Source organism: Oreochromis niloticus, linkage group LG18, assembly GCF_001858045.2.
Source record: "Oreochromis niloticus isolate F11D_XX linkage group LG18, O_niloticus_UMD_NMBU, whole genome shotgun sequence".
In the NCBI taxonomy this organism is placed as follows: Eukaryota; Metazoa; Chordata; class Actinopteri; order Cichliformes; family Cichlidae; genus Oreochromis; species Oreochromis niloticus.
The window spans coordinates 29,447,091-29,463,959 of NC_031982.2; the positions used below are offsets into that span (position 1 = coordinate 29,447,091).

The 16,869-nt window shown below is 40.3% G+C and overlaps 2 protein-coding genes across 4 annotated transcripts in view; both read right to left on the reverse strand.

Moving 5' to 3' along the window:
- LOC100698057 (nuclear receptor coactivator 2) overlaps positions 1 to 2,753 on the reverse strand; it is a 54,910-nt gene extending 52,157 nt beyond the window's left edge. For 2 of the 3 annotated variants that reach the window (XM_005476815.4, XM_005476813.4), the window contains exon 1: positions 2,507 to 2,753. The gene's annotated coding sequence lies outside the window, so the exon portion shown is untranslated. The remainder of the gene's footprint in view (positions 1 to 2,506) is intronic. The other variant, XM_013272748.3, reaches the window with a different exon arrangement.
- A 9,021-nt stretch (positions 2,754 to 11,774) lies between these two features.
- Positions 11,775 to 16,254, reverse strand: lactb2 (lactamase, beta 2). Its single transcript, XM_003447443.5, has 7 exons — positions 16,021 to 16,254; positions 15,341 to 15,501; positions 15,028 to 15,148; positions 14,579 to 14,757; positions 13,883 to 14,031; positions 12,964 to 13,051; positions 11,775 to 12,391 (listed from the first exon to the last, which is right to left on the reverse strand). Exons 1-7 carry the CDS (start codon positions 16,140 to 16,142, stop codon positions 12,348 to 12,350), a joined length of 864 nt encoding a protein of 287 aa, XP_003447491.1. The 5' UTR covers positions 16,143 to 16,254; the 3' UTR covers positions 11,775 to 12,347.
- Positions 16,255 to 16,869: the final 615 nt, after the last annotated feature.

Here is a 16,869-nt window from a genome sequence, read left to right on the forward strand (position 1 = left end):
AAAATAAATCATAAGCCCAGCCCTCAAAGATAACATTTCCAGAGGAATCAGATGGCACCTGTCACGTAGGCAAACTGACAGGTTTCCTGTAGTAAGATACCTGCACAATAGCAAACACAGAGAAACCAGCACAACAGCAAATAAAGACAAATTCTTGTGCCTGCATTTAAAAAGGACATCTTACTGCAAGACCATACGTTCTGAGCTGTGTGTGTTTCTTTTCAGCATAAATCTGCACAACATGTTTTTTGTCATAGCCACACTCATTCTATGCTGTGCTGTTAGCATACATACACATGCTATGTGGTCCAAAAAGTAGTATTCTGCTTAATATATAAGAAAGATTAATGTAATATGTCAAACTCGGACACTCTAAAGTGCAAATCATTTTCTTTTGCTTTGCAAATTGGCTTTTAACAACATGCAACAGCATAACAAAGGAAAAGCAAAAGTGAAAGCAATGCACTCTCAAGGATCATATGTCATGAAAAAAAGACGTGCGTTTGATGTAAATATCCCTCATTTCCTAAACGCCTGGTCTCAACTCACGCAATGCCCTTCTTGACAAACCAGCAGACGTCCTCCCATCTTAACAGAGTATAGCCTGTTATGACTTTAAATACAAAAAAAAATGATGATGATAATAATGTCAGTAGTTGTCCATTCATCTACCGGTCTCTAATGGATTTTCACCTACGACTATTCCCACTGGACTAAAACAATAATATCACTTGAAATAATATGTTGTTTCAGATAATTAGCCTTTTTATTATTGTTTGTTTGCAGCTTCAAAAAAAACACATTCTGGAGAGATAAACATACCCTCACAACACAGTAGAGCTAGCTGACAAACTATCTCATATTAGATGGAAGAAAAGGACGAAACACTTGTCGATTAATTATTAAAAACCTATTATTAACAGTCATTTAAACTGTGGCATCATTCTACTAAATGCTGGAATTATACCATAATGAAATAACATAAGTTATGAACTACCTACAATTGTATCTTTAAACTGAATAAACAATGAAAACAGAGAACTTTTAATATATTGAGGAACACTGGCTCTCTGGACCTCTGGTAGCATCCTATAGAGGTATCCAGCAAATTTTTATGGGTTAAACATTTTTTCTTCTAACATCTCCATTATTGTCTTTGTTTATGGGTTAATTATAGTGAAATAACTACTTGTGAGTCTTAGGGACATGGCTGTGAACTGCTTCACTGTATCTGATATGTTAATTTCAGGCTTGAAGCCAGCAACAGCAGAGAATTTTATTTCCTGATGACAGTTAGCTTTGACCACCACAACCAGCTGCTACATGTACACACTTTAAAATTTATCTTGTGGGTTGACTTTGCTTCTAACAACTTGTTATAATTTGGTAAAGTGCCATAAATTCTAAACAATTACTAAATAGTGTACATGAACATGTATTAACAAAAGTGTTTTATGAGAATAGGACATAAGAGTTGTTTTATAACAGTCTGAACATTAAACAAATATTAGATCTGTGTTCTATTTTTCCAAAAATAAAATAATTTATGTGGGCAATTTCAGCCTATTTCTATACAATGGGATTAGTAATAGGAAGTGGAACAGCTCTTTTAGAGCGTCTCTGGTTTTACTTTGAAACTACAAACCGGAAGTGTACGATTGCGTTTGTTTTGCTTGACGCCTGAGTTGGTTGAGGAAGTCAAAGCGATATGAACCAGTGTGAGAATATCATAAAATGTTCACTGTTAAACAATTATATGTCTATCTTAATCTGACAAACCCATCTGTGATCAACGACGGTTTAATTATGGGTGATTACATGAAACTTTAACAGGAGCAACAAGCGAGCACTGAACGCTTGTGGCTAAAGCGGAGGTTCACATAAACCAGCAGTTGTCGCTTCTCTCGATCAGGAAGAGGGGATTTAAACAGCTAACCGTTAAAAGTTAAACGCCGAAGTCCTGGTTGGGATATTTGTGCAGTTGTAACACAGTTGCTTAAACACCTTAAACAAACAGCAGCCAATCGGCGTTCACTTCTTCTGCCGAACATTTGAACCCTCGTCGTGGATTTGGCAGGTTACCAACGGAAATTAGCATTTTTATCCACCGAGCTAGTTTCGCCCGAAACCCCGTTTCAGTAGTGATAGCTGTCAATCAGCCGATTTGGCCGATAAACACAGCGAAGTATACTCGCAGCCAGACCCGGTTCGTGAACACAGATGAATGACCTGCGCGTTTAAATACTGGACGAACATAACGTTATTTCCTGTAATCAACTAATTAACCCTGTGGTTTATTTTCACTACCCAATAAAAATGTAGAACCGCCATGAAGGAAAACAAAAAACATGAAAGAACAACAACAACAACAACAACAAATGCACATTTTAGTATAAAACTCGATATAAATTAGTGGACACTTTGCACGAGCCCTTACGTTAATACGTGTTTTTGGAGGTGGGACTAACGGGAGAAGTGGGGGTCAAGAGAATGACGGGAAACTTACCTGAGAGTTTGGGAGACCGTGGGTGCCTGACGTGCGGGATGTCGTCGGGGAGATGTCGGTCAGCGGGACGGAGCGGCAGCGGCGTCCTGGACCGGAGCCGCCATGTTCATCTGGCTCAGAGGCTCCTCGGCTCGGCTGTTTATCTTTACCAGTAGACCCCCCTCCTCCGTCTCCACCGCCACCACCCCCCACCTCCACTCATCTCATTACCACACGGCAGAGCTGGGTGTCTCTGCAGTTCGCCCTTTCTCAGCCTCACTCAAACTCCCGTCAGCTCGTTCAAAGGGAAAACTGAACTAGAAAGCGAAAATTTCAGAAGAAATTTTATGTGTGCCTATGCCGCTGCTAATCACTGTAGTTGCCATTCATACGGCTACAGACAGCAAAACTCAGAAGAGCAGCCATTCTCCACCATGAACTATGGTAAAAACAAACACCGCTCACGCTTCACAGATGACAGCTTACAGTTTTGGGTAAAGATGAAGTGACTTTGTACAGCCCCGATTTGCAGACGCTGTGCACACAGGTTCATGAGCAGAAGTCCCATTGTACCACGGCAGACCCGACAATGTTTGCATGAACACGCTTTGAAGCATTACATTATAGACCACTTTTCACACATGCATTCACTTTTTGTTTTTTGTTATTTCTACACAGTGTTCTGAATGATTAACAATGGTCTACAGCCAATCTTGTGTATTATTATACAAACTTTGGTTGTGAGATTCAGATAACTATTTAATAAAAGCTAAATATTTTATATGAGAGTAAGAAAGAAAAGTATATCTTTATGTCCACCTTTCTCTGTTAATGCCCTACCTGGCCCCCTGGCAAAAGCTTTGCTAGATCCGCCCCTGCACAGTTACCCGCTGTCAGCTACACAAAAAAAGGAGCATGGTGTTTACAGGGAGTGCAGAATTATTAGGCAAATGAGTATTTTGTCCACATCATCCTCTTCATGCATGTTGTCTTACTCCAAGCTGTATAGGCTCGAAAGCCTACTACCAATTAAGCATATTAGGTGATGTGCATCTCTGTAATGAGAAGGGGTGTGGTCTAATGACATCAACACCCTATATCAGGTGTGCATAATTATTAGGCAACCTCCTTTCCTTTGGCAAAATGGGTCAAAAGAAGGACTTGACAGGCTCAGAAAAGTCAAAAATAGTGAGATATCTTGCAGAGGGATGCAGCAGTCTTAAAATTGCAAAGCTTCTGAAGCGTGATCATCGAACAATCAAGCGTTTCATTCAAAATAGTCAACAGGGTCGCAAGAAGCGTGTGGAAAAACCAAGGCGCAAGAAAGGGTATAAAAGAAGAAAAACTAATGACATGGCCTCCTTGTTCACCTGATCTGAACCCCATTGAGAACCTGTGGTCCATCATCAAATGTGAGATTTACAAGGAGGGAAAACAGTACACCTCTCTGAACAGTGTCTGGGAGGCTGTGGTTGCTGCTGCACGCAATGTTGATGGTGAACAGATCAAAACACTGACAGAATCCATGGATGGCAGGCTTTTGAGTGTCCTTGCAAAGAAAGGTGGCTATATTGGTCGCTGATTTGTTTTTGTTTTGTTTTTGAATGTCAGAAATGTATATTTGTGAATGTGGAGATGTTATATTGGTTTCACTGGTAAAAATAAATCATTGAAATGGGTATATATTTGTTTTTTGTTAAGTTGCCTAATAATTATGCACAGTAATAGTCACCTGCACACACAGATATCCCCCTAAAATAGCTAAAACTAAACACAAACTAAAAACTACTTCTGAAAACATTCAGCTTTGATATTAATGTGTTTTTTGGGTTCATTGAGAACATGGTTGTTGTTCAATAATAAAATTATTCCTCAAAAATACAACTTGCCTAAACAGGTAAACCTGTTTCTCCATCACCAGTTCAGCTCTGATGATTCAGTAAGGTCATCTCCTGGTTTCGACCAGCCGCTTCTACAGCTGTGGCTCCAGCAAACATCAGCTGATACTAGAAATTAAAATCAAATGAATTCTAACAACAGCTGATCAAGCTTAAACGTGCTGCTGTTGTTTAGCGCGATAAACAAACAAGAGAGAAAAGCCGATCATTGATCAGTTTCATGACTGAAGTTTCGACAGGGGAGGCTGTCATAAAGTTCAACATGCGCACACAGCTGTATAGAAACTCCGTCGTGCTAGCTAGAACGCAGTACGAGTTATTGTACGTGATTGAAAAAGTCAGCACAACGAAAATAAACTACACCTAAACTCGGTTTATATCTGACCGAAATAGAGTGCAGTTCAAAACTTCTTACCTGAAATTCAGTTCACCTCACGCTCCTGCCTTCGCTTTCCCTGATCCATGATTGACCACCGCGTTAGCAATCGCCTGCCCGGCCTCGTATGTCTCGTTGGCGGCATGTCCTTTCTGTCACACACCGGTGGATAGCTGCCCTCTGTTGTAGCTCCACCACCAAACAACTCAGTTATTTTTTCCACATCGACCAGCATCATCGGCCCATATAAACGAAAAATAAGTCCAGCTAAGACACAGACCCTTGCCGAGCGATCGGGCGATTAAACACATTTTAGCCACCTCACTATCAGCCAAGCCTGGGTGGTTTTTCACGAAGGGTCGCTAGCCGCGCTAGCTAGCTAAGCTAGCGGCGCTAGCTAGCTAGCCAGCCGGCTATCAGCAACACGTAAGAGAACTGTTGCTAAATAAACTACACCTAAACTCGGTTTATATCTGACCCAAATAGAGTGCAGGTCATAACTTCTTACCTGAAATTCAGTTCACCTCACGCTCCTGCCTTCGCTTTCCCTGATCCACGATTGACCTCCGCGTTAGCAAACACCAGTCGCCTGCCTCGTATGTCTCATTCGCGGCATATCCTTTCTGTCATACACCGGTGGATAGCTGCCCACTGTTGTAGCTCCGCGTTATAGCACCACCAAACAACTCAGTTATTTTTTCCACATCCAGCTGTAACTCCAATTCTATGTGAGCATTTGCGAGAGACCGGGGAGGTGAAACTACAGAGAGAGTCCCCTCGCTATCCATTTGCAGCCAAGTGCGGCAGCTAGCTAGGTAGCCGGCTAGCTGTCAGGCAGGACCGACGTAGTCAGAGCACTGTCGCTAAATATGGGATGTCTTGATAAAACAAGCAGATATTTGAAGTTTACACACCTACATTCTCGCCTGAAAATATCTTAAAAGCTTATTTTGTGACCTAGAAACACGAATAAAAGACATATAAAACGAAGTGGTGGCCGCCATTGTTCACTCTGTAGAGGCGTGCTATGAATTGTGGGATATGGAGTTTTCAACACAAGGATAAATCTTTTCGGCTGTACTACTCCCGGTATACCACTAGAGAGAGCCAAGACACCACAAATGAAGTCTGTTTATTTGGCGCCAAAAGATGAATTGGCCTAAATTTGCACTAAAATCTAAATATTTCAAAAACTATAAAAGTTATAAACACCAAAAGTCACACCATACTAGCCCAGCTCCAGCCGCACAAAATGATCTAACATATGTAATCCTAATGTCAAAACTGTTTGGCAGAGGAGCGCGGGAAAATTTTCACTAAAATATTAATATTTAAAAAACTATAAAATTCATAAACACCAAAAGTCATAGCACACCATTCCAGATCCGGCCGCACAAAATGAGGTAACATATATGAAGCTTGTCTCAAAACTGCGAGGCGAGATTCGCTGCAAAATTTCAGGCGGAAACTGGAGAATAATAATAATAACTAGAAAGCGAAAATTTCAGAAGAAATTTTATGTGTGCCTATGCCGCTGCTAATCACTGTAGTTTGCCATTCATACGGCTACAGAGAGCAAAACTCAGAAGAGCAGCCATTCTCCACCATGAACTATGGTAAAAACAAACACCGCTCACGCTTCACAGATGACAGCTTACAGTTTTGTGTAAAGATGAAGTTACTTTGTACAGCGCCGATTTGCAGACGCTGTGCACACAGGTTCATGAGCAGAAGTCCCATTGTACCACGGCAGACCCGACAATGTTTGCATGAACACACTTTGAAGCATTACATTATAGACCACTTTTCACACATGCATTCACTTTTTGTTTTTTGTTATTTTTACACAGTGTTCTGAATTATGAACAATGGTCTACAGCAGGGGTGGGCAATTCCAGGCCCCGAGGGCCGGTGTCCTGCAGGTTTTAGATCTCACCTTGGGTCAACACACCTGAATCACATGATTAGTTCGTTATCAGGCCTTTGGAGAACAGGACATGTTGAGGAGCTAATTTAGCCATTTAAATCAGCTGTGTTGGTTCAAGGACACATCTAAAACCTGCAGGGACACCGGCCCTCGGGGCCTGGAATTGCCCACCCCTGGTCTACAGCCAATCCTGTGTATTATTATACAAACTTTGGTTGTGAGATTCAGATAACTATTTAATAAAAGCTAAATATTTTATATGAGAGTAAGAAAGAAAAGTATATCTTTGTGTCCACCTTTCTCTGTTAATGCCCCCCCCTAAAAGCTTTGCTAGATCCGCCCCTGCACAGTTACCAGCTGTCAGCTACACAAAAAAGGAGCTTGGTCTTTGTCTCTCAGAAACAACTCATAACTTCCCTTCAACTCATTCATGTCACCTAAAGTGTAAACCTGTTTCTCCATCACCAGTTCAGCTCTGATGATTCAGTAAGGACATCTCCTGATTTCATCTTCATGCTCCAGCAAACATCAGCTGATACTAGAAATTAAAATCAAAAGAATTCTAACAACAGCTGATCAAGCTTAAACGTGCTGCTGTTGTTTAGCGCGATAAATAAGAGCGAACAGCCGATCATTGATCAGTTTCATGATTGACGTTTCAACACGCGAGAGAATGACAGGGGAGGCTTCGTAACGACAGAATAAATCATAATGTTTTCTCTGAATGTGGGACGATTCCGTTTGTACAGCACGGCAACTCTATGAACTAACCCTAATGAATAAAATAAAGTCCAACGTCAGTAACTTAGTGCGCACACAGCTGTATATAAACTCCCGTGGCATTACGATTGTAAAAGGTCAACGAAAATAAATTACACCTAAACTCGGTTTATATCTGACCCAAATAGAGAGCGACCGGGTGCTGACACGAGTTTCACCCGCCTCAATATAAGCCAAGCCTGGGTGCTTTTTCACGAAGGGTTGCTAGCGGCGCGAGCTAACTATGCTAGCGGCGCTAGCTAGCTAGCCGGCTATCAGCAACACATAAGAGAACTGCTGCTAAATAAACTACACCTAAACTCGGTTTATATCTGACCCAAATAGAGAGCGACCGGGTGCTGACACGAGTTTCACCCGCCTCAATATAAGCCAAGCCTGGGTGCTTTTTCACCAAGGGTTGCTAGCGGCGCTAGCTAACTATGCTAGCGGCGCTAGCTAGCTAGCCGGCTATCAGCAACACATAAGAGAACTGCTGCTAAATAAACTACACCTAAACTCGGTTTATATCTGACCCAAATAGAGTGCAGGTCATAACTTCTTACCTGAAATTCAGTTCACCTCACGCTCCTGCCTTCGCTTTCCCTGATCCACGATTGACCTCCGCGTTAGCAAACACCGGTCGATCGGCGGTAGCCTCACCGCCTTTTATGTCTCGTTCGCGGCATGTCCTTTCTGTCACACACCGGTGGATAGCTGCCCTCTGTTGTAGCTCCACCACCAAACAACTCAGTTATTTTTTCCACATCGACATCAGCTGATACTAGAAATTAGAAGCAAATGAATTCTAACAACAGCTGATCAAGCTTAAACGTGCAGCTGTTGTTTAGGCGATAAACAAACAAGAGCGAAAAGCCGATCATTGATCAGTTTCATGATTGAAGTTGCAACAGGCAGAGAATGACAGGGGAGGCTTCGTAACGACAGAATAAATCGTAATATTTTCTGTGAATGTGGCACGATTCCGTTTGTACGGCAACTCTACGAACTAACCATTATGAATAAAATAAAGTCCAACGTCAGTAACTTAGCGCGCACACAGCTGTATATAAACTCCCGTCGTGCTAGCTAGCGAGAGAGAGAGAGTCCCCTCGCTATCCATTTGCAGCCAAGTGCGGCAGCTAGCTAGGTAGCCGGCTAGCTGTCAGGCAGGACCGACGTCGTCAGAGCACTGTCGCTAAATATGGGATGTCTTGATAAAACAAGCAGATATTTGAAGTTTACACACCTACATTCTCGCCTGAAAATATCTTAAAAGCTTATTTTGTGACCTAGAAACACGAATAAAAGACATATAAAACGAAGTGGTGGCCGCCATTGTTCACTCTGTAGAGGCGTGCTATGAATTGTGGGATATTGAGTTTTCCACCAAGCATTACCGTAACTTTTGAATGATTTGCGCAACCTTAAAAATTCCAATGGCTCCTGAAAGCAGCGACGCTGTGCGCACCGTTGAAATTGTCATCATTACGGTAATCCAAATAAGGGTAGACAGGCTGTACCACTCCCGGCATACCACTAGAGAGAGCCAACACACCACAAATGAAGTCTGTTTATTTGGCGCCAAAAGATGAATTGGCCCAAATTTGCACTAAAATCTAAATATTTCAAAAACTATAAAAGTTATAAACACCAAAAGTCAGACCATACTAGTCCAGCTTCAGCCGCACAAAATGATGTAACATATGTAACCCTATTGTCAAAGCTGTTTGGCAGAGGAGCGCGGGAAAATTTTCACTAAAATATTAATATTTAAAAAACTATAAAATTCATAAACACCAAAAGTCATAGCACACCATTCCAGATCCAGCCGCACAAAATGAGGTAACATATATGAAGCTTGTCTCAAAACTGCGGGTCGAGATACACTGCAAAATTTCAGGCGGAAAAAGGAAAATAATAATAATAATAAGAATAATAAATCCGAGGAATAGTAATATGTGTGCCTCTTGGCATAGGCACACATAATAATAATAATAAATCCGACGAATAGTAATATGTGTGCCTCTTTCCATAGGCACACATAATTAAAAAGCTCTGAATGCAATTTTGATTTCTATTTATTTGTGAGGTAGTTTGCGAGTTTTTGTTTTGTCAGTTCTGACTGCGATAAAAGAAAAGTAAACCACCAAAATAAGACACCCATATAAATAAAGCCCTTTTTTTCTTTCTCGTTTGTTATGGAAACATTCACATCTATAGAACAAATGGTGAACGACCTAGGATACTTTTAAAAACGCAGTTTCAGCAATATGTTCTATTACGTGTGCATTACAGTTCAACGCAGATGTGCAAATGATTAATTAAGATGTATTTATAAAGCGCATTTAAACAGCTGTATAAGACAACAGAAAGTTAATATAACCTAAATTACAAATTAATATTAAAAATGGGGGGTGGGGAGGCCAAAATATAAAACAAGACAACAACCGGCAGTCACAGTCATAGTCAACAGATTAGGAATACCAGTAGAATACCAGCAAGCCCTTTAAAAAACGACAATATGTGGAGGATTTGTAGTAGACACAGACTCAGAAAGCTGATTCCACCATCATTGATGCAACTCAGAAAGCCCCGTCATCCTTCTGTTTGAGACCAGAACAGGGGACATGAAGTAAGAGTTCTTGGAATTAAACAGCGGTAGTATTTTAATCTATAATTAGAACTTTGTTGGCAGTGACTCACCAGGTATTGCAGTGCGAAATTATGAATAACTTCACTGACATTTTAAAACTTTGCAAACAATCCAGTGAGCAAGATTGGTTCTACCCCCTGTTTGACACCGCTGCTTCCAGATGCAGTACGTAAGGTGTAGTTAGTACTTAGTGACTTACAAAATATTTTCCTGTAGTCTCTTAAATACAACATGTTCTCCTTAGTAGTCGGTGATTACCTCATCCTGCTTTTTAGTGTTTATATTTTCATGCGCCTTCCTGTCATTTTCAATGCCAGTCAGAGTGGTTTTATTGTAACATTTAGGCCGATATTAGAGTTTTGGATGTTCAATGAATAAAGGTGTAGTCATTGTGGGTTACACTTATGATTTTCACTACAGTTAATGACGTCTTTTTTCAGAGTCATTAATTCTATTAGAAGAGATCACAGGAGGGAATATGTCCAACACATTATCTTAGATCCTAAAGCAACAGCCATGTTTAGAGAAACCAAAAAATCCTGACTGTGGTGTCACAAGTTATTACCTACATCACTGTCATTTTCTAATCAGAGTTCACAGTGACCTCTAGGACTGATCTATGTGATGACTTTTTACCTTTTCTCGCTATGTATCAACGATGGATTCCTCCAAAACGACGCAGCTGTTTTTATTTTCCTTCACATTTTACCTACAGGGCTCATTTTCAATCCTTTGCCAATATTTATTGAATGCCACAAACATGCTCATACAGTTCTAAGATAGACGCTCTAACAGTGACCTATATATGCACAACTCAAAGTGTATTTCACAAACCTACTCTTATATTTCTCTCCACAATACACCTTATAGGTTTAGGTATCCATCAAATGTTCTGCATTAGTTATGCACTGTAGTTTTTTTGTGTAAGGTGAGAGATTTTCAGTAAAGACACAACTGAATCCCAAATGAGCAAAATGTTGAAAAGGGAAAGACCCCCATACATAATGCACTCAGTGTCACAAAGTTTAATTTTAACATTTTTTTCACAGTATTCCCAACACATATTTACATATAATATTTTTTTTAAGTTTCTAAAACAACAGAATAATTATAATGCAAATTTTCTCAATGCAAATTATTGTAACTGACCATGGTGCGGTGAATTTTGCCATAAATTAAGAGATACTGCCACCTAGCGACTGATTGAAAAATGTGTGACGCATTTCCAGTACAAAGTTTAGAGATTCATTAATATGACTGAAAAGACAGACAGGTTAACCCTGGAGAACCCATGGGGTCAGATCCGACCCCATGGGTTCTCCAGGGTTAAAGTTAAAGTTCACGAATGGGGGAAAACAGCTGGAAAAATATAAATACATGTATATATTTCTGTACACATCACTATTTAGATTTCTCATTGTGTCACGGTCAACAGTCTGAGAAAGCACCAAACTGTTTTATTTTTTTTCCCTGTTCCCATTCCCATACTCACACTTTGTCTTTATTTGGCAAATCTTTCTTAACCGAGCGCCTGCATAAAACAATTTCTATACCCAGAAACAGCTGAACGGTTAAGCAATAAATTTCCTTTTACCCACATAAAACCTTTCTTGAGATAATGCAACAACACACCTGTGATAGGGAAGTGCCAGCCTCATAAATAATAACTCAATGACAAATGTTATGAGATTATTTACTTTCTGGGCTTCATAATATACAAAACAAGTAAAATAAAATACAGTACAGTCATTATATACTGTATAAATCCTACTTATCTCACTTACATGACAAGTAAGTATTATTAAATGGAAGACAACGCTGACAATTATTTTTAAATCAAAACAAAAAGCTCACTTTAACAGCCTCAACTCAAAAAAAGAAGACATGGCAGCAGTTAAGCAGTTTTAATTGGGGGGGACAGGGGAAGTGTAGCACTCTGATCACACTTCAGGATGAGGTTAATCCTTTATGCGGCCACAGGCGGCTGACCTTGAGGCAAATTTTAGCCTTGTTTAACTATAACACAGGCTGCAGCTCAGGCCTGGTGAGTCCATATGTTTCCTGCACCTTGTGTGTTTTGAGTTGGGAAATATCTGAAGCAACAGGTGTGACTAATACATTTCTCAATCAGCACTGGTGTACAGCACAAACATAGCGCTGAAAGTGATCATCTCGCATTCGAAAATCATTAGCTGTTGATCTTGAAAATCCCAGCCCAACGCTCCATTTCATCTCACTGTCAGTGGACATCACAGATTACTCTTCCATTTGCTGCTCTGTGAAGATTCGTTCACTGCGGGAAAGAAAGGTTTACATTTGTGTCACAGCCACATTTTCTAAATGACAGCAGCACAATTATAACGAACCTGCAGTCCTAAACTAAACTACCACCTTGCAGTCGTATACCTCTGCTCACCATGCATGTTGAACTTTACAACCTGTCTATTCAGACTCATCTGTTACAGGACAAGAAATTGGTTTCATGTGGTCACAGTTACCTTGAACTTTGACCACCGATTTCTTATCAGTTCATCTATGAGTCTAAGAGAACATGTATCACTGATATAATCATGTTCCTCCCTCCCTAGATATTCCTGATATATCACGTTCAAAAGAATAGGATGGATGTGAAGTCACAATGACTGATCTTTGGTCACCAAAATCTAATCAGGCCTTCTCTGAATCCAAGCAAACCTTTGTACCAAATGAGCAGAAATTTCCCAGCAGGCAGCAAACAGCTGCTGCCAGAGCTGAGGCATTAAAAAAAAACACACATGGTGAGATGTGTCTATTTTGGTAGATCATATTTAAATCATTACAGTATCTGCTGGAACTTAATTGTAAAGGAAGTAAATGAGACCATACCCAGACTGATTCTGCCTTCTTTCTCCAGTTTCTTTAAGTGATGAACCAAGTTCACATTAGCTGCTTGGTGCAGGTGTTCAGGGGTGTCCTGAGAGAAGAGCAACACAAGTTTCAGTGTCATTTTTTTGTGATCCAGCCTCAAAACAGACCAGTCTATATGGGATCAGGTCAAGGTCAAAGTCATTTGTATAGCACATTCTAAACCACCAGAGTTGAGAAACGTGCTTCACAGGCAGCCATTAATAAAACAGAACAATTTCAAGAAACCGTTTCATTCTGCATTTAATTACGAGTTATTACTCATCTCTGGCTCTCTTCCACATCATGTCTTTTGTATGTCTTCCTCCCCTTATCTCCAACCAGTCACAGCAGATGGCCGCCCCTCCCTGAGCCAGGTGCTGACAGAGCATTCTTCCTGTTAAAAGGGAGTTTTTCCTTCCCACTGTCACCAAAGTGCTCGATCATAGGGGGTCATGTGATTGTTGGGTTTCTCTTTTCTTATTGTAGGGTCTTTAACTTAAAATAATAAAGCACCTTGAGGCGACTGTTGTTGTGATTTGGTGCTATATAAATAAATGAATTCAAACGAATTGAATTAGCTCAAATTAAAAGGGTAGTTCTAATATGAAGTCCATAGACTCGGGGCAACAACTAAAAAACCTTGGTCACCTTTGTTTTTTTAAAGTCTATATCTTGTATATATATTGAGGATCATCTGATTAGCAGATACAAATGCTCTGCAATGAGTGTGAACATCGACAAGATCAGACAAGTAAAGTGGTGCCAGGCTATTTAGAATGTAATAGGAAGGGATTAGATTGCTTCCATGGTCAAAGATGGTAGACTGTGTTACTGGTAAAAGTCTACCCTTGACAACAAACTGGAAACAGCATCAAAGGAAAAGAAGGTTTTTCCTGACCTTGTACACAATCTTGACAAGCTCCATGGAAGTGAAAGGCTTTCCTGCTCCATCCTGAATGGCTGCCAGGATCTGTTGTTCTCTTTGGTCCCGGTGACTGATGTAGTGTCTGATCTTAGAGCCAGCATCCTGAACCACAGGTCCGTGGCCTGCACAGAGAACAGCAGCAGCAAGCTTTTTCTCCAGTCATCGGAAAGACTTTGTTAAATGAATGCACATCAGAGAGGCAGAACTCAAAGAAGCACAGCTGGTAGCTCTGAAACAAGTAAAGTCGATCAACAGACAATTTATTGGCAGCTGTTTTGAAAATAAGGTAAATATTCACTAGTTTAAAAAAAATTATTTGAGGCGTTTCTGTGAGCGAAAGGGTGCGGATCTTAGAAGTGGGAGTCACAGAGTAACTCATAACAATGTCATGAAACACTTCTTGCAATAAATATGGAATAACAATTCACCATTAGCTAATATAATGGAGATGATGATCTGTGATACAGCATGGTATCTGCAGAATGTTGTATCAAACTAGACTTTTTAGAGTACCTACTATTTTTCAATGAAATATACATTTCTCACTGGTGTAGTGATGAAGTACCACAAGATTGTGTGTAAACAGGTTGAGAGGAAAAAAAAAACATTATCCAGAGTGTTTTTTAAGAAATAAAACAGAGGGCCAAGCATCAGCGTATCCTTGCTCACCAGGGTAGATGAGGTCAGCCTCCGAGTCCAGCAGGATTTGCAGAGATTTCATGTAGTCGTAGAGGTCTTCAAACACAGCCGTGCCCTCGCCCAGGATGCAGTCTCCGGAGAAGAGTGCCCGCTCCTCCTCCAGCAGCAAGGCCATGTGGTCATCAGTATGGCCTGGAGTGAAAAGCACTCTGGGAAAAAGAAATGGCTCTGTGCTCAATTATCTGATTGTAGATTCAGACAAAAGCCATGTCAGTGTGCAGAATGATAATAAACATAACTGAAGGGAAGTTAACGAATTTTTATTTTTTTGTTGGTACTGCTACATTTTGTCTTGATATTGTTTGGAACATTTTCACCCTGAAAAAGTCTTTGAGTTATTGTTCTTTAGTGTATATTATGACAGATTTATTTTTTTAATGCTCTTCTATACAATCACAATGTGTAAAAACTGAACTGACTTGAGTGTGGCTCCCTCCGTCTCAACAACATCTCCATCTTTTAGGTAAGTGTACTCTTTGCTTCCTGCTGCCTCTCTGGCTTTGTTGGAGCGAGGCAGTTTGCTGACTCGGACCTCAGAACCTGCAAGATAAAAAAACTAAGAAATGAATACTGACTCATTGAGTCTTTAAATCGAAAAAGTACTGACAGTTTTTGATTCACTAAACTAATGGCTGATTTTTCATTAGAAGGTGGCTTTTAGACAGATTTCACAAATGCAGTAACAATGAACGGTGAAGTAACCCAACTATACCCAAACATTCAGAGGCTCACCCGTTATGTCCCTGCAGATATCTTCTACTCCACCAGTGTGGTCGTGATGCCAGTGTGTGACGATGATCTCCTGGATGCTGGTGCTGAACTGCTTCAGTGCCTGTTTGAGGCTGCTGATGTATTCAGGCACAGCAGGTTCCCCTGTGTCTATCAGCACCCGTCTGGAATATAATTGCTCATTATATATTCACCCAAGGGTTTTAAAGGTAGCTATGCATATTCATATATTCCAACTCTACCGATGAGTACTCCGCTGTTCTCTCTTATAGTTGGCTATTGTTTTTATAGCTGTTTTATTCACATTATAAAGAACTACGCGCTCTTTTTCACTGCAAACGTAGTCTACTATTTTTAATATTACTCCAAACTATCGTTATTTATTATCTTGAGTATATGCCGAAGAAACAAAAAGACCCCTGCAATTAATTGCACACTTTCAGCTTTGTTCCATGTGTTACCTTTATTATCCAGAAGCACGAAAATGCTCAAGTTAGAAGATTTAAAATGGGATTTGGCATGAGCGCCCATTTCTACAAGCTAAGAAATTGCACGCAAAAGGACTGTCAAGTTTTTGGCCAGCTAGTCCCTTTCAAATACACATGAGTTAAACAGACAACACATTTACTCATATTTCATTTCGGGAAAATGCTAAACGTCACCACTGGCTGGACTAAATTCACCTTTTGCCCGTGCCGACCAGGTACGTGTTGGTTCCCTGCAGAGTCATCGGTCCCGGGTTACAGCCCAGTACCCGAACCACTCTGGCAGACAGCTGCTCTATGCGAGGAATAATGGCGCTCATAGCTACAGCTGGCGTAAAGTTATCAACAGTACAAATTAACAAAACATACAGAAGTAAAAGTTCATGAGAATCTCATACAGGATATAAAACTTGTTTACTTCCTGTACGTACTAAAGAAGATTTCAAAATAAAAGTCTTGGGCTCGCTCATCCGCGCCAGTGTTCTGACACGATCCTCTATGTGTCCATAAAACTGTAAACTAGTGTGTTTATTGCTTTATTTATTATTTTTATTGCATTATCACCCTTTTATTTTATATTCTTTTTTCACATTATTTTTGTCATTTTATTTTATGCTGCACTTTACAGTATATCTTTGACCAATTCGAAACTGACTGGGTAAACCTATCGCTTCTTTACATCTTCCACCACATCTGACTGGCTCACATTTTCACACATGATAGGCATATGTGGATTGTGGGGGAAAATGGTTTCTGTGGTTTTACGGCTCTTTGTTGTTAATGTCTTTGTCACTACACAACATTTTCATGTCACTTTCTCAGATATTTTGCAGTTTAAAACAAGGACTTTCTTTTATTTGGGTCAGTACAGCTTGAGCCCATTCAACAAACAACCAATGCATGTTAGTGTCATATATGAACATATCCCGGTTCTATATAATACGAATTATTTTATAGGAGAAAAATAATGACAGCTCCAAAAATCCTGGTAATGACTGAACCGGTCTTTTACAAGCAATAGCAAAAACCAAACACTAGATGGGGCCA

What these genes read in the sequence shown, in the direction of transcription:
- lactb2 (XM_003447443.5), bottom strand. Translation starts at nt 16,142, where the DNA reads ATGAGCGCCATTATTCCTCGCATAGAGCAGCTGTCTGCCAGAGTGGTT. An exon ending in TATCTGCAGGGACATAACGG is followed by an intron (nt 15,149 to 15,340) that starts GTGAGCCTCTGA and finishes TTTATCTTGCAG; the next exon opens with GTTCTGAGGTCCGAGTCAGC. An exon ending in TTGTCAAGATTGTGTACAAG is followed by an intron (nt 13,052 to 13,882) that starts GTCAGGAAAAAC and finishes CTCTTCTCTCAG; the next exon opens with GACACCCCTGAACACCTGCA.